Source organism: Prinia subflava, chromosome 16 (assembly GCF_021018805.1).
Source record: "Prinia subflava isolate CZ2003 ecotype Zambia chromosome 16, Cam_Psub_1.2, whole genome shotgun sequence".
Classification (NCBI taxonomy): Eukaryota; Metazoa; Chordata; class Aves; order Passeriformes; family Cisticolidae; genus Prinia; species Prinia subflava.
Window position 1 is genome coordinate 17,302,368 of NC_086262.1, and position 17,277 is coordinate 17,319,644.

At 58.0% G+C, this 17,277-nt stretch overlaps 1 protein-coding gene across 2 annotated transcripts in view; it reads left to right on the forward strand.

Moving 5' to 3' along the window:
• Window positions 1-14,847: 14,847 nt before the first annotated feature.
• Window positions 14,848-17,277, forward strand: part of ARHGAP26 (Rho GTPase activating protein 26) — a 103,680-nt gene continuing 101,250 nt past the window's right edge. Inside the window, exon 1 of one of the 2 annotated variants that reach the window (XM_063413947.1) lies at window positions 14,848-15,167. In XM_063413947.1, coding sequence (XP_063270017.1) covers window positions 15,014-15,167 — 154 coding nt within the window. In that variant the 5' untranslated portion in view covers window positions 14,848-15,013. The remainder of the gene's footprint in view (window positions 15,168-17,277) is intronic. The other variant, XM_063413946.1, reaches the window with a different exon arrangement.

The window sequence follows — 17,277 nt, forward strand, 5'->3', positions numbered from 1 at the left end:
GTCCCCGGGGCTGGCGCTGGCACCGCCCGGCTGCACCCGGAGTGTCCCAGCGCCGTCGGCCTCCTCGTGCCCGCTTCCCCCAGAGCAGCCTGGCAGGAAGCTGGAGGGAGATAAAAACATTAAAAATATGCTCGGAGCGTGCAGCAGCCTTGAATGAACCGCGGCTGGCACCGGCCCCGTGCGCTGCCATCACCCCCTGATGCCACCAGTGCCGGGAGGAGAGGGACAGGAGGGGACAGGGGAGGAGAGAACAGGAGGGGACAGGGGAGGAGAGGGACAGGAGGGGACAGGGGAGGAGAGGACAGGAGGGGACATGGAGAGCCGGACCCCTCCACTCCATGTGCAGGGGTCCAGATCCTGTGGGCATCCTGCCCATGCCTGCCCCGGGGTCTCCTCTGAGGACATCCTTGGGGACATCCTGGTGCCACACGCTCAGTGCTGTCAGGATGACATTTTTATCCTATTTCTATCCAATTTTAATCCTATTTTTATTCTATTTTTATCCTATCCTCTGAGTGAGAGATGAAGGGGGCTGGTGGGGCTCTGGGGGAGGGCAGCCTGGCTCTGTGGCTCGGGGGGTGCAGATGTGGGCACAGGATGGATGTCAGGGATGTGACATTGGGGCTGGCTGTCCCCTTGTGCATGTCACCCTTCCACGGTGGCTGGTGGGAGCAGTGGGTGCCTGAATTGTGTCTTTGGGTGACTAAAACTCCTTAAAGGTCCCTGTGAGGAGTCTCAGGGAAACCTGAATTTCCCTCAGCCCAGTCTCCCCAGTTCAGAAATGGGAGGAGCTGATTTGGCACGGACTGCACAACACCAGGGGCAGGTGGCATGTGGCAGCAGGAGACAGGTGAAGGACAGGAGCCACCACGTGAGACTTCAGAGGTGGGTGTGATTTGGCTTTCAGAGAAATGGGTCATTCCAGAGGTGTGCCACAGATGTGAAAAATTCAGGTCCAAAAATTAGATGTCACTTATTTTTTCAGCCCATTTCTGAGTCTTTATTTTTTTAAAAAAATTCTATGCATTAAGTATATGACAAATATTAAATATAGATTAAATATGTAAAACCATTAATTTGTATTAAAGACTTATTTAATTGTTTACTTACTCCAGCTTCCCATTAACCAGTTTTATGTGAAATAAGGAATCGATCTCTGACGCTTACTAAGTGCTCTCTTTTTGGGGGGACTCTCACCAGGGCCAAAGCTTTCCTCTTGCAGTCTCTCCAAATTAGGGTGTTTGTCATAACAAGGTGAATTTTGGTAACCAGAAACTCCTACGAAGACACTTTTCCCTTCAGCAATCGTTGAAGAGGGAAGAGGGAGGGAAAAATTTTATAGAGGTGACAGAGCTCTTAATGAAGGAACAGGTGAATAAAATGAGTGAGCCGGGAAAATCCCGCAGGAGAGGGAGGCGCAGGGAGGCTCCGGGGCCGCCAGAGGGCACCGCGGAACCGCAGCAGGCGCAGCTGGGCACAGCTGGATGGGGCGGGCACAGCTGGATGGAGACGGGCACAGCTGGGGCACAGGGCAAAGAGGGGGCGATGGCCCTGCCAGGGGGCACAGCTGGAGCTGGGGCACAGCTGGTCTGGCCGTGGCACACCTGGCAGCCACAGGGGATCTGAGGCCCGTGCAGGTGAGGCTGCAGCACCCACAGCTGGAGCACATCTGGGTGGCAGCAGAGCTGGCCGCTCTGGCCCAGGGGCAGTGGGTACATCTGTTCCTGGGCACAGCTGGTGTCACACCCAGTGAACATCTGCAGGCCCAGGATACCTCTGGGGGCTCCCAAAAGCCACTGCAGCTGTGCCAGGTGTGGGTTCTGTCCCTGCAGAAGCACGGGTGGGGTCGGGGCTCTGTCCCTGGGAGCCAGGCAGGAGCCTGGGCCTTGTGAAGCTCCTCCTGCCCTCCCTGATCCCTGCCAGAAGCTGCCACCCGCCCAGGCAGACACAGGACAGTGATTCTGTTTGTCCTTGCTGTGGTCTTGGACGTGACTCTCAGTCCTGGCTCCTTCCCCAGGATCCTCTGGTGTTTCCCAGTCCCTGTTTCCCCGGAGGGAGCAGCCCCTCCTGAGGAATGACTCCCAGCCTTTGTATTTTAACAAATGACCTGAGACACTCAGCCCAGTGTTGTTTACCCGCCTGGGCATTAGCTCAGAGTCAAGAGCTGCCTCCCCAAGGGCTCTCCTGGATACCCTGACCCAACGAGGCCTCCCTGTAATTACATTCCAGGGAAAACAGACATCTCCTGATTCATTTAATATGTGCCATGTTGCATTTAGATATGTAACAGAAGCCCCATTACCTTAAAAGTCCTGCTGTTATCAAGTACTGACTTAATTACAGTTTTATCTAAAAATAGATCAAGTTAGCTTGACAGGATCAATTTGTCCTCCTCCCCTGCTTCCCAGAGATGTTCTCTCCCTGCAGCTCCTGCTCCATCATGAGCAGCATCAATCCTCTGCCTCAGCCTTTTCCCAAGGACTGCTGAGATCCCACGAGCATGTTTGCTATTCCCTCATCACAGTCTTCCAAAACTTACCAAAACCAGAATCACAAACTCATGGAGTGATTTGGATTGGAAGAAACCTTAAAGCCCAACTTGTTCCAGCCTCCTTCCATGGGCAGGGACACCTTTCACTATTCCAGGCTGCTCCAAGCCCTGTCCAACCTGGCCTTGGACACTTTCAGGGATCCAGGGGCAGCCACAGCTTCTCTGGGCAACCTGTGCCACTTACACATCAATGCAAATATATTAAAATATATATACATATATAAATACCTAAACACAGAGAGCCTGGGAGGTTCCTCAGGCTCAGGTTATCCAGCTCTGGCTGCTTTTAACCTTTCTGACCTTGGGAGCTGCTGCCACCCATGGAATTCCTGCGGGCAGGATGTGGTGCCTCCCACTGCTCCCCTGCCACAGCCGCTGTCACTCCCAGCCCCAGCCAAGGTGAGGCCTGGGGCCAGGACCTGCTCCTCAGCATCACTTTACTCCTTCCTCTGATTGCTGTGTGGTTTGCACAGCTCTTGTAGCTGCCCCACTTCCCAGGAAGCCAAGCCAAGGCAGCTTTCTTCCCTCTTGGGAAGGGAAAGGCTCCGAGCAGTGTCTGTCACCAGCAGTGGTGGCTCTGAAGGAAAGGTGGCAAAGTCCCGTCTATGAACATCCCCTCAGAGCTGTCCCAGCTGCTCCCTGTGCTGTGCTGGGCGCTCTCTGGCTTTCATTTTATGTCCCATGTGCTTGACAATGACACAGGCTTTTCTCTCCTCATTTTGGCACAAGCAGGACGAGGCTGTGCTCCGGCACTGCCAGCGGGGCTGCAGGCGCTGGTGCTGCAGACCTGGCTGGACAAGGATGGGTGGGCTTGGAGGATCTCCCTGGGTGGGTTTGGAGGATCTCCCTGGGTGGGCTTGGAGGATGTCCCTGGGTGGGCTTGGAGGATCTCCCTGGGTGCCCCTGGTGGGGCTTTCTTTGCCTCAGAAGGTTTTTGCTCCCTGGCTGGGTGAGGGCAGGGAGGGCAGCCCGGGACCCCGTGGTGGCTCACTCAGGAATGCCAGCCCTGCTCAGGGCAGCGTTGCATTTCTGATCTGAGCCCTGAGGAAAACAGAACTGGGGCTGCTGTGTCTGGGGGCTGCTCCAGGAGAGATCTCACTGCCCAAAATCTCCAAGAATTCCTGATTTTGTCTTTGTCAGCCCAGCTACTTTTGCAAAGAGTGTCAGGCCAGGGCTGGGCACACAAAGCAAGGTCGGTTATAAGCCGTTCTCCTGGAACAGAGGCACTTGGAGCCGGCACAAAGGAATCTCTGTCTCTCCCCTGCGCTGGCATCCTGGCAATTAACCCGGACAATTGCAGCTTGGCCTTGTCCTGGGCGCTGTGGGGCTGTGCAGGGCAGGGGGCGGCCAGAGCCCCACGGGGAAGTGCCAAATGAATGGGAAACTCCCCTGCTTCCAGAAAAATGAGGGAAATCATTTGGGTTTCTGCACTGAAATGGGTTTGAGAGATCTATGTCCAAAAACCAGAAAAATTAGGAGTCACCTAATCAGGAGCATCACGGAAGAGCCTGAGCTGGAAGCACCCTGAAGGATAATCGAGTCCAGCTCCCGGCCCTGCACAGGACATTCCTAAATTCCCACCATGGATCAAACGTGGGCAACCTGACACAAACACTGAGCTGGCCCCATCCCCATGGAACAGCGTGCCACCCTGCTGGGGACACGGCAGTGCCAGGCAGCAACCCAGCCCTGCCCTGCCAGGCTCCTGCTGGAAACAGCAGCCACCAGAGCTGAGCACAGCCCCTGGCAGGCGCTGGTGAGGAGATAATCTGCAGGCACAGGCTGTGACAGCCTGCTCCAGCGTGTCACAGCACTGTCACCACCATGATAAACACGGTAATTGGGTGCCCAGGCTGGGCTGATGCATGTGCAGGGAAAGGACTGCAGAGTAATTAAGGAGTGTTCTGAATTTGGTTTGCCACTGCACTTCCCACAGAAAAAGTGAGAGATGAAGCTAATTTAAAAGTAATTTTTAAAATCTTGGGGTTGTTATTTTCATGGGTTTTGTTTAATGTTTTACTATATAAAGTCCCTGGCAAACCTCCCTGCAGCTGATAAAGGCACAAGGAGTGAGGGCATTAAAGGTACTAAAAGGAAGGCAATGAGGAAGAGTGTAAGTCATGTTTAAAGGGTACTGTAGAAACTACAGTTCACCTAAGTCCAATCCACGAGGAAACAAATATTTAATTGTACAGTAAATAACACATTTTTATGGTTCCAAGTCAGATCTCAGAAGCCACATGAATACAAACAGGCGAGAGATCAGCTCAGCCCTTGGCCCTCCTGCATCTACCAGGGGATGGGGACAGCAAAGGGACAGAAAGAGGAGGGGAATGAACAGGGCCAGACCCGGCACCTGGAAATTGTGACTGGAGTTTGGGGGGCAGCTTTGTAGGGAAAGGGACTGCTGCTCTCTGAGGAGCAGGACTAGAGAGGAGAGCGTTGTGAGGGGGTGGGCACGTGGATGCTGCCCCTCAGCAGGGCACAGGCAGAGTGGGCAGCGGTGCCCGTGGGATCCCCCGGGGCTGCTCTGGAGCACCTGGTGTCCCCTGGAGGTGCTGCAGTGCCCGGCGCGGGGGCAGTGCCTGGGGCTGGCCGGGGCTGCCCTGCCGCGGTGCCCTCACAGCAGGCACCGGGCGAGGAGCCCCGCAGGCACCGGGGGTTTGTAAAGCTGCTCCCCATCATCAGAGCCTTATCTGCGCCGTTCAAGGGCACGGCCTCTGCCAGCAGCGCTCCGAAAGCAAACACGGAGCAGCGCCCAGGCGGGCTCTGCCCAGCGAGGTGAGTGCGAGCGCCGGGCAGAGGTGAGTGCGAGGTGAGTGCAGTGCCTGGCCCGGGACTGTGCCTGACCCGGGACTGTGCCTGACCCGGGGCTGTGCCTGACCCGGGCTGTGCCTGCCCCGGGGCTGTGCCTGACCCGGGACTGTACCTGACCCGGGGCTGTGTCCCGCCCCGCTCCTCGGGGGTGCTGTGCCCCACAGCCCCCGGTCTGCGGGCAGAGCCGGGCCGAGCCGGGCCGAGCCGCGCCGAGCCGGGCCGGGGGGAGTTTGCCTCCCCCGAGGTTCGGGCCGGTCCCTGCTGCCCCGAGGCTCTGCGGGATGAGGAGCCAAGCCCAGCTCCCGTCTCTGATGCTCCCGGCTGGAAGGAGCCGCCTCCCTGGACGGGACAAAACTTCCTTGAATTCAAAGCTACAGCCGCACTGTCAGGCGTGTGGGCTGCCGGACACACGGACAGGCTGGCACAGGGACACACAGACAGGCTGGCACTGGGACACACGGCCAGGCTGGCACAAGGACACACGGACAGGCTGGCATGGGGACACACAGACAGGCTGGCACAGGGACACACAGACAGGCTGGCACTGGGACACACGGCCAGGCTGGCACGGGGACACACGGCCATGCTGGCACAGCACCCTGCGGGCCAGCTCCTCTTTTTTCTTCTTCTAATCATTAACTTAAAAAACGCCAATCTGTTTTCTGGGTTTTTTTCCCTTTTCTAGTAATTCAGCTGGGCTGCAGCCTCTCTGCTCCTCCCTTCCAGCTCCTCCAGGCTGGCTGGCTCAGCCCTCCAGGATTTCCCCACCGCCCCCAGCCCTTGGGGACCCTCAGGGTCACCCTCCTGCTCTGCCACCCTTCCCTGCCTTCCTGCGACAGCTCAGGGCAGGGGACAAACAGCGTGAGAGCCAGGGACAGGCAGAGGCCACCCTCAGCACAGGGGTGCAGTGACAGCACAGGGGTGCAGTGACAGCACGGGGGTGCAGTGACAACACAGGGACAGGGATGCAGTGACAGCACGGGGTGCAGTGACAGCACAGGGACAGGGGTGCAGTGACAGCACGGGGGTGCAGTGACAGCACAGGGACAGGGGTGCAGTGACAGCACGGGGTGCAGTGACAGCACAGGGACAGGGGTGCAGTGACAGCACGGGGTGCAGTGACAGCACAGGGGGTGCAGTGACAGCACAGGGGGTGCAGTGACAGCACAGGGACAGGGGTGCAGGGTCGGACAGGGGGTGCAGTGACACCGGGGGCTCCAGGGTCGGGTCCCGGCTCCCTGAAGCCCAGCCCCAGAACAAACCCTTTGTCTGGGCTTCCGGGCATGGCGGGATAGTTAGTGGGGATTTCCACAGGAATTTCGAGAAGCTGTTTGAAGATATTTTTATGCAGGAAAGGCAGTGGCCTTGCCTAATTATGAGAATTAAAGCGATTTGCACTGAAGCCAACAGTAGGGAGTTGCTGTAGAGTGGCCCATGAGTGGGGCTGGTCTCTGAGTGCTGGGGAGAGGAAAATCTCCATCCAGATTCCAGAGCAGAGACAGAAGAAGAGGGAACACTGAGGGCTGGGACGGCTGAGCAGCACCAGGAGGAAATTGCTATTTACACAGGGAGAGGCAGCGCTTCCATCCCTCGAGCGGGTCGTAGCAGGGCTAATGCACAGCAGACATCTCTGGAGCCCCTCCAAAAGGGAAACTAGAGTTTGGTTTGGGAACTTCTGGTTCTAATTCCTGGAAATACAGCTTCAGCTCAATTTCACAGTGGTTTGTGACATTTTTCCAGTGGTTATACAAATTTTGGGAAAACATTCCTCTCCTTGGAATTGCCTTGTGATAATATAACCCCACTAAAGGGGTTGGAGGTTTCATATGGCTTCACACCCCTGCAGAGGGGCCTGTGAGGAGCAGCTCCCATCTGCCTGGCATGGATCCTGCATCCTTAGGCACAGGAATCCTCAGGGATGGGTTGTCCTTGAAACTTTTTATGATGCAGGTGCTGAGGCCCTGGCACAGGTGCCCAGAGCAGCTGTGGCTGCCCCTGGATCCCTGGCAGTGCCCAAGGCCAGGCTGGACAGGGCTGGGAGCAGCCTGGGACAGTGGGAGGTGTCCCTGCCATGCTGGGGGGTTGGAATGAGACCTTCCTGAATGCCTTTTGTGTCCCTGGGCTTCCAGGTGCTCTCTGGGAAGGGCTCCCCTCCACAGGTGCTGCTGGGGGAGGGAGCAGTTCAGGTTGTCAGTGCTGATGGGATCCAGCCTGGAGTGGGCTATAAATGCTCCAGCTTTTGGGGGAGCATTGCAGAGCTGCTGGCTGGGGCAGCTGTGCTGGTCGCGCAGCCTGGGAGCACTGGTGCCTGCTGGGATCCTCCCTGGAGGCACTGGGGCTTGTCTCCAGCTCCTGTGTGGGCTCTGGGATGGGATTTGCGGGTGTCTAATGCAGGTGGTGGCCAAACCTCTCCTGCCTTGGCTGTGGGCTTGGTGCAGGTTACACCTCTGGGTGCTGTTGCTCCCTCTCCAGGGGCACAGCTGAGTTTTCTGGAGCAGGAGGAGGCTCTTTCCCCCCAGCTCCCTGGGGTCCTGCTCCTGTGCCTGGTGCTCCCTCTCCTCCCCACAGCCCTGGGTCACACCTGGGGGAGTGTTTGTCCATGGAGCATAACGAGAGCAGAGCTCCCCTGTGGAACACGGAGAGAGGCTGATCTCTGTTTGCAGAGGAAATGAGTGGCAGCTGCTTGGCTGGGCCTTTGAGGGGATTCTGTATTTCTCCTGAAAAGGAGAGTAAGAATAGGCAGACTGTTTAGCCTTTCCTGACAATGAAACTTTGTCATCTTTATAATTAACCCTGTTATTTAAATACTTCTTCCACGGATATCATTGACGATTTCATAGCCCTTGGTTCCTTTACTTTTCCATTTCAGCTTCCTGCACTGCAGTGACTCCCAGGGGCGTGACTAATTTCACTTTTTCATTTAATTGAGAGCTTGTTTCTGACTTGGTGTGTTTAACTGTATCTTGGCCAGCTGCTCGGTGCCTTGTCACTGCCCAAAATGCACCTGTCAGGCCTTTTCTTTTCCTCCCAGGGAATTCAGAGAACATCTATGACCAGCTCTTTTTTCAAAAACATTTCCATCACACTGACGTGTTGTGCGTTTTCTGTACTGTGTGCTGTGCGTCCACCTCCCCCCTTAAGGAATTCACCTAAAAATTCCTAAGCTTGAAACTCTTCTTGCTTATGTATCACTTCTATTTTTCTGTCAGTAAGGACTTCCCTGAGGGCCTGTGGTGATGTTTCACTTCTCTGGCAACTACAGGGAGTGGATTCTCTCCTTCCCCTCACTTGCTAAATATCTGCCACCCTGCTCTGCAGAATCCTTGTGCCAGTGATGCCTGGATGGAAAAGGACCTGGTGAAGCTTTTGGACAGCACAGTGAAAGATCAGGGATGAAGGGAATGATGCTGCTGGAAGCCCACCCTCCTCTCAGGAGGAGATGTAACCTGGACCATAAGCAAGGGGACAGTGCTCTTCAGCACCACTGATCCTGTCTTTGCCTGGAAGGTGACTAAATATACAAATACACACGTGGAAACAGTGGAGCTGTGGCTGTCCCATCCCTGGAAGTGTTCAGGGTTGGACAGGGCTTGGAGCAACCGGGTGCTGTGGAATTTGTCCCTGCCTGTGGTTGGAACTGGATGATTTGGAAGGCTCCTGCCAACCCACGCTGCTCCATGAAGTTGTGTGTTCTTCCTGCATCATGTTAAACGTGCTAAATGCCTCCAGACATCCTGACCCAGTAATGTCCCACCCTCATCTTTGTGCATGAGCAACCTTGGCATCTCCAGGAGCTGTGACCTGGCAGGCTCTGCCCTCCTGGTGTGTGCACGGCCTGGCTGGTGCTGCCACAGCCGTGATAACGCAGAGCTTTGTTCTGTCCACACGTGTGCACAGCCCTGGTAACACTGGCAGTGGGAATGCTGCTCCCAAGGGAGACAGAGGAGGGTCACTGTGGCTGCAGTCAAACAGGGATTTGTGCTGCTGGAAAACTGAGCCTCTGCAGTCCCCACAAGGCACTACTCCTTAAAATAATGTTTCTGGTTTGTAAGTTATTCTGTGTCCCGTTCCTGGCCAGAACAGGGTGAGCACAGACCCCAGCATGGCAATTCCAAAAGCTGCTTCAACATCAGGCTCTCAGGGTGCCTTTGGTCATCAGTCATCAATACCACCACTGAATTATGGGGACACAAAGCAGGCACTGAGAGTGGGAGCCAGGCTCCAGCACCCTGAGGATCATCCTGGAAACAAAAATCAAAGTTGACATCAGGCTAGGAAAAGCCAGTGGGGTTTGTGAATATCCCTGGGCTCTGAGGAGGATCCTGGTCCGGGGTCCTGTCAGCAGGCAGGGTTGGGGTCACACATGCGCACAGGAGGAGGGGGGTTTGCAGTTGGACAGGTGTTGGAACAGAGTTTAAATCTTAATGAAGTAGTAAAAATGTAATTTAGCAGTCCCTGAAATTGGGGAAGGGGAAGACAAGCAGCACTCTGGGGAATTGTGCCAAAAGTTGACAGAGTTGGGCAAAGAGCCACCCGTGCAGGGTGGCAGGACCAGCCCAGCAGAGCTGAGGGCAGCCCAAGGGCCAGGGGTACACACAGCTGCCCAGGGGCTCAGCTGAAGAGTACTGGGCAATCTGTTCTTAACAGGGAATCAAAGGAAAGAAACCTTCCCCACCGGCTAAAGGCACAAGCACCAGAAACCTCCCTCAAGCGTGAGGAGTGTCCCTGTGCACCAGGAGCTGCTCTATCTGCTCTGACAGCTGCCAGGGAGAGGAGAGGCAGCGCTGCCTCTTCTGGAGACAGCTCCCCTCGGGTGCAAGGCCAGGGGCTTTGTCCTGGAGATTCCTGCTCTCCTTGCTGCTCCCAGATCTCCCCGAGGCACGTGCCAGGCTTGGCAGAGGTGGCACAGCCAGGACCTGGGCACGTCCGGGCGGGTGTGAGTGTGGCAGAGCACGAGCAGGGGGTGAAGCCAATCAGCTAAAACAGGCGAGAGGCTCGGCAGCTACAGCGGGGAGGAACTCATGGCCCAAGGCATGGACAGGGCTCCCTTCAGGGACCTGCAAGAGCTGCATGTGGAGATGGTTGTGGCACCACAGGCTGACTACCAGGACATGGCACTGATATTTCCCTTAAATGGAAACCAGTTCCAAAACCTGTTCCAAACCTGTGGTGTCGGGGGAGACTTGGCAGCACAAGTGGTTAATGATGAGTATTGCAAAAAATCATGGAAGGTTAACAAGTGTGAGCTGGGAGCTGAAGGGGGTTTGGGAGCAGAGACCCCAGCCCGGTTTGCTTTTCATTTTGGGGGTTCTGTCCCCCTGCAGAGGCTCAGCTGTGTCACTGCTGTTCCCGTCTCCTGTCTCGTCTCGCCCACCCCTGCAAATCTGCGTGAGGGCCAGGAGGAGTGACTGCGAGGAGAAAAGTGAGCTGCAGAAGGAAAAAAAGGAATTGTGTAGGTGGAAATTCATGTGTGACTGTGAGAGGTGCAACGCAGTAAGGAGAAGTACTGTTCCACTCTAAAAAATATATATATCCAAGATCATGTTATGTGGAGAGCTCGTGAGTGCTCGGTGGAGGGAGCACTGTCACGCTGGAGGTGTCACTGAGGCTGTTTGCTGCAGTCACATGGAGAAGGATCAAACAGGAATATACCCACAGCACATTTCCAGGATAGCCTGGGAGAAGGGGAAGACCTTGGTGTCTACCCCAGAGCTGTATTCACAGCCAACAAAAGGTCCAAGGTCAAGGATCAGATCTCTTGAGGGCTGTCAGTACAACAGGTCAATCCATGCCCTTTGGTTTACAACAGGGAATTCAAGGGGATTCATTATGACAGTCTAATGTATTGTCTGTTTTATTTTTGCCGTATACAATGCCTGATCTGTGTCTATCCCAACAAAAACAGTCTGGGAGCAAGGGAGATGTGAGCGTGATACACAGCCACATAATAAGTAGACCTTGAACATTGCTGCCTGAGGGCAATTCCAAGAAAGCTCTGGTACAGCTCCTGCATCCTGGCAGTCGGGATGCCCTGCTGCTGTCTCCTGGGGTTTAAAGAAGTGCATTAGTGCCCCAGCCTCTGGTGCTGTGAGACCGGAGCAGTGGCTGGTTTTCCTCCATCCTTGGAGCACGGGTTCTGGGAATGCTGCCGGGACCGGGGCAGCTCCCGGGGAGGCTCCGGGATCCCGAGGAAGGGCAGTGCAGGGTAAGGAGGGTTCAGCTCCCGGGGAGGCTCCGGGATCCCGAGGAAGGGCAGTGCAGGGTAAGGAGGGTTCAGGTCCCGGGGAGGCTCCGGGATCCCCGGGCAGGGCAGTGCAGGGTAGGAGGGTTCAGCTCCAGCCAGGCCCGCGGTCCCTGCGCGGGTCCTGAGCTCAGAGCAGCCTCTCCGCGCTGCCCGGGCGGGGCCGGGAGAGCCAGAGCTGACACGGGGCTGGCTCCTCTCTCCCGCTCCTGCTGTCACTCCGGCTTTCCCGAATTGTTGAACTTAAGTGGCAGAAAGCCTTCCCGGAGGAGAAGGGGCTCCTTCTGCCGTGTTAGCGATGGATGTGTCACGGGCACTGCTGCAGCCGCTCTGAGGTCGGGGCAGGAGTGTGGAGGTGGAGGATGCTGTGCTCAGAGGAGGGAGCCGATCCAGCTGAAAGCTCACTCCGGGAAGAATTGCTGTTTTTCAAGCAAACCGGTTTAATCCAGCTGGTTGTGTGACCCACCCAGAGATAACGCTGGTGGCAGGAGGGGCTGGGGCTGAGCTGGTGCTACTGCAGTCAGAGAATCCCAGAGTGGTTTATGTTGGAAAGGGCCTCAAAGATCCCCCAGTTCTAATCCCCTGCCATGGCAGGGACACCTTCCACTGGCCCAGGCTGCTCCAAGCCCTGTCCAACCTGGCCTTGGGCACTGCTAGGGATCCACAGCTGCTCTGGGCACCCTGTGCCAGGGCCTGCCCACCCTCCCAGGGAAAAAAATTTTCCCAATATCCCGTCTAACCCTGCCCTCTGGCAGTCTCCCTCTTCCTTCTGCTTGGCTGTGGCAGCCCCCACCCCTGCACCAGCAGTTTAATCCAGAGTCACCCAGTCTAGGTAGGAACTGTTCTTCTTTTAAATGTTATTCTAATGCTGGAGTAGTTTTCTGCAGATGTTCCCTGGGTGAGTGAGCTGTGGGATGTGGGTTGGCGAGAGAGGGAGGATGTGCTAATGTGTGGTCAAGGACGGCTCCGGGGTGGGCGTGCGGGATTAGGGCAGCCACAGCTTTCATCTGTGGGAAGGATGTGTGAGGATGGGCTGTGGTCAGAGGGATGAGCTCACAGTGGCCAGGGTTCCTACACAGTGTCCAGCTGACCTGGCTCACTTGGGGTGAGACAACCCAGCTGCTTAAAACAATAAATCAAGGCAGGCAAATATGGCAGGGATTACAGAGGGATGCGAGCTGTTGTTATCCACAGGCGGGAGGATGTGGAAGGCTGGGGCGTTTAGTTGCTTATTTTTCCATTCAGTGATAAATGTTCTCAGGAATGTGATTCTTGTCCTGTGCAGGGCCGTGAGCTGGGCTCGATGATTGCTGTTGGTCCCTTCCAGCTCAGGATATTCCATGATATTCTTCTGCAGTTTGGATGCACAGTTCCAGGAAAAGGGGGCTGGAAGTTGTCCATGGCTGTTCCTCCCCAGCCCTGCTGCCCTGCTCTGCTCCCACATTCAGAGCTGTAACACAATGAGTGGCTCTTGATGAATGAAGCCAGAAAAACGGGAGCAGATTCCTCACTGCCTGCCTGAGGCCCTGCTTCCAGGGGTATGTGTGCTTTGTATGGCCTCAATTCTGTCCTCATCAGAAAATGACAGTCTAAGCATCATCATTTTCCATGATTCTGGAAGAGTGCTGAAAAAAATTCAATTTCAAGCCCCAGATATTTGCATCCTCTAAGGCAGTGTCCTATAAATCTAGTTACAGGTTCTTCTCTATTAGCACAGTAAGTGCTGGAACACTTTTAAATACGAACAATGGTGATGGAGAAGGATAAAACCAAACAGTGCTCCTGTTGCTTTGTGCAGGGTAGAATTAGGGAGCATAATCCAAATAATAACATCTCATGCTTTCATGGGGCTGCGTGCATATGGCGTAAATGACAGCTCATTAAACTTTATATCCTGCCTACAAGATAAGCATGCAATTAGTATTACATCCTTTTTTATAATTAGGAGGCCTCATCCAAAAAAATGTGGCTCACAAACCATATTTGAAGGCGGTGACTCAGCCTGAATTAGGCTGTGGTGCGAGGATGGAGAGAATCGTGCTTTAGAGGATTAAAAAAACAGAGACAAAAGGTTGAGCTGGTGTCAGGTTCCTGTGCCCGCACCCACCCGCTGGAAAGCACAGGTGGATGAAGTTTTTAACAAAGCCACGCGTGGGCTGGGGCCCGTCCCGCCCTGTGCGGGGCTGGCGCGGCCCCGGGGCCGCTCCACGGCTGAGCGGGCAGGAATGCCCGGGGCCAGCGGGGCTCCGAGCGGGGGAAACGGGGCATTCCAGCCGCCCGGGGATTATCCGCGATGGCGTCCCGGGATGGGGAGAGGCCACCGCGCCCCGTGCCTGTCCAGCCGGGGGTGCTCGGGGCGCCTCGCTGGTGTCGCGGTGCCGGGGTCTGTGCTGGGTTTGCTCCGCTCCCTGGCGCTGGGGTGTCCCGTTTTCCCGGCGCTCAGCTAGCCCGGGCTCCGCACGGACCCGCGGAGGAGCAGCTGTTTTGGGCGGCTGCAGTTCGCTCCTGCAGGGCGAGGGGAGGCGGTGGGGAGCAGCTGCTGCTCCCGGCCAAATTCCTGGCGTGCCCCTGGAGGAAGCGGGCTCTGGGGAACGCCACCGGCCCTGTGTGTGCGGCGACAGCCACCGTCTGGGGAGAAGTGACCACATGTACGGAGGGACGCGGTGACAGCCATGGGCCGTGGGACGATGCTCCTTTGGGGACACACTGCTGGGACAGGGCCCCACAGCTCCTCGTTGCTGCCGGCTTCTCCCGCCGCTGCTCCACATCCAGCCCTTCCAGGAGATTATGGGTTTATTCTCTCAGATCACACCACTAAGCCCGGGCAATAATCTCCCGCACAGATGTGCGATGGCAGCAGAACGTGCGAGCCGCCACCCGGCCGGGCGCGGGGCGGGCCGGAGCGGCGCTCCCGCAGGCCGGGCGCGGTTTCCCCGCGGCGGGGCCGGGCCGGGGGAGCGGAGCGGGGCCGGGCCGGGGGAGCGGGGCCGGGCCGGGGCCGCCGCTGCGGAGCCGCCTCTGCCCGGGGCGGGGCCGGCCCAGGTGCGGGAGCGGCGGGGAGGGCACGGCCCCGCCCTCGCAGCCGATTGGCCGAGCGGGCGGAGGGGGCGGGGAGAGGCGGTGCCGGAGCGCGCCCATTGGCTGCCGGCGGGGGGCGTGGCGCGGCGGCGGCGCGGGCGGGCCCGGCCCGGGCGGCGGCCCCAGAGCGGCGGCAGCAGCTCCGCCCCCGGCGCGGCTCCGCTCCCGCCGCTCCGCCCGGCCCCGCTCCCGGCTCGGCTCGGCCTGGCCCGGCACCGCGCTCCCGCCGCCCGCCCGCACCGGCGGCTGCGCGCCTCGCCCTAGCAGCCCTTCCGTTGCGCATTTTGTGCGGGTTTTTGCGCGCTTTCCCCGCCGTGCCGGGCAGCATGGGGCTGCCGGCGCTGGAGTTCAGCGAGTGCTGCCTGGACAGTCCGCAGTTCCGGGAGCGGCTGCGCTCCCACGAGGCCGAGCTGGACAAGACCAACAAGTTCATCAAGGAGCTCATCAAGGACGGGAAGTCGCTCGTCGCCGCCCTCAAGAGTAAGTGCGGGGCTGGGGGCGGCCCTGCGGGACCCCCGCCCGCCCCCGCCCTGCCCGCCCCGGAGCGGGGCTCCTCCATCCGCGCCCACCTGCGCCCACCAGAGCCCCGCTGCGCGCTGGGCTGGGGCTGGGCCGTGGGGACGAGCCTGGTCCGGCTCCACAGGACGTGCGCGGGGCACCGGCATGTGCCTGGCCGTGGTCCATGCGGACATGTGTGGTCCCGGTTCGGGACCGTCAGCACATGCTCGAGCCTCGCCCTAGTCCGGCTGAACGTGTGCGGTGCATCGGGGTGGCTCTGTCGGGATGTGCAGGGTGCCGGTCCTGGTCCATCGGGATGTGCAGGGTGCCGGTTCTGGTCCATCGGGATGTGCAGGGTGCCGGTTCTGGTCCATCGGGATGTGCAGGGTGCCGGTTCTGGTCCATCGGGATGTGCAGGGTGCCGGTCCTGGTCCATCGGGATGTGCAGGGTGCCGGTTCTGGTCCATCGGGATGTGCGTGGTCCTAGTCCTGCTCCACCAGGTCCAGGTCCGCGGCCCTCGGGGGTCGCATCCTTTGGGAGCGGTTTTCTGGGGTGCTGGGCTGATGCCTCGCCCCGCCACCCCTGCGCTTGTCCTCTGTGCCCTCTGCCCAGGGTGGGCGATGCCCGGAGCCCCCGCTGTGGCTCTGCCCGCGCTGAGCCCTCCAGTGCTGTCCTCTCCGTCTCCATGGGGAGGTGGAGGAGGTTTCAAAGCTGCAAACCAGTGACGAGGGGTCTGGGCGGGAGGGGGATGCAACCATGCCGGCTGTGGCTCCGGGGCTGGGGAGACCCTCACCTGTGGCTGGCCCTCCCTCATGCCCTGGCTCTTGTCCCCATGGCCGGGGTTGGGGACACCTCTGCACGGCCACCTGCTGCCAGCATGGAGTGGGCTGTGCCCTCAGAGTGCTGTGCTGAGTGGGCTGTTCCCCAAGCTGTGGCTCTGTTTCTGCTGTTCCCTCATGGGGTCATTTGGGGGTTTTCTGTTTTTAGGTTTCTTTGGCCCAAATCACAGGGTGCTTCCCAGGGGGTGCCTGTACCCAGCAGGTTGGCAGCACCCGTGGTCACCAGTCTGTGCCATGGGGTGACAGGGGCACATCACAAACGCAGGTGCCATGGAGCCCCTGCAGCATCACCTGCCGTGAACCACCTGGGCCGGGTCATTGTGGGGGCACTGGGACAGCGAGGTCACCCCAGGCTGCGTGGACAGGTGATGCTGCACCATTCCCATCACCCTGTCCATTCCCAGGGAGCTGACTGCTGCTCCCTCCCCTTCTGATCTCACACCAAACCCCACGGGTGTAGTTCTCTGTGCTGCAGTAGCAGCTGGTAACATCTGGCTTACAGGGACTCCCATTGTACCAATTCTTGGCATTTGGGGTTAAAAGAATCTCAAACCTGACAGCTGTGGGTGCATTTATGGCTCTGCGGGTCTGAGCTGTGTTCTGCATTTGCTGAAGGCAGCAGTGCCTGGCCCTGCCTGAAGCATTCATTTTATCCCAGAACAAATCCTACAGCGTTGTTTATCGCAGAAAATACATTTTGGGAGTGAGCTGGTGAGTCCAGAGGCGTCTCTGGGCTTAGTCTGTTAGCTTGTAGCAGGTGCTGGCTGAGGTGATGGGCTGTGCTCTCGCCCTGGGCACGCTGTGGGGGTATTTTGGGGTGTGCTGTGAGTCCCTGAAGGCTGGTGGCTGCCGGTGGCTCCTGTCCCCCCTGCTGTCCCCCCGGCTGTGGCCGTGGCCGTGCCGCACACCCCGCGCCCCAGGCTGCCCGCACCGGGCAGGAAGAACGCGCGCTGGCCTCTGGAGATAAGGATGTTTTTATGGCTGAATTGTTTTGTAGCTTCTATTGAATGTGTTCCTGGATTAGCCCTTAATTCCTGCGCAGGGCCGGGGGGAGTTCCAGCGGTGCCCAGGGACAGGAATACGCTGATTCTGCTGCAGAGTAAATCAGTGCCCCGGCACAGCCCGCCCTGCACAGGGCATGGGGGAGAGTTTGGGGCACACGGGCAGGGCACTGCCCGGGAGGCTGGGAAGGGGTGTCCCCTCCCTGGCAGGGGTGCTCGGCCGTCTGTGCATCCTTCTCCTGCTGTAGGAG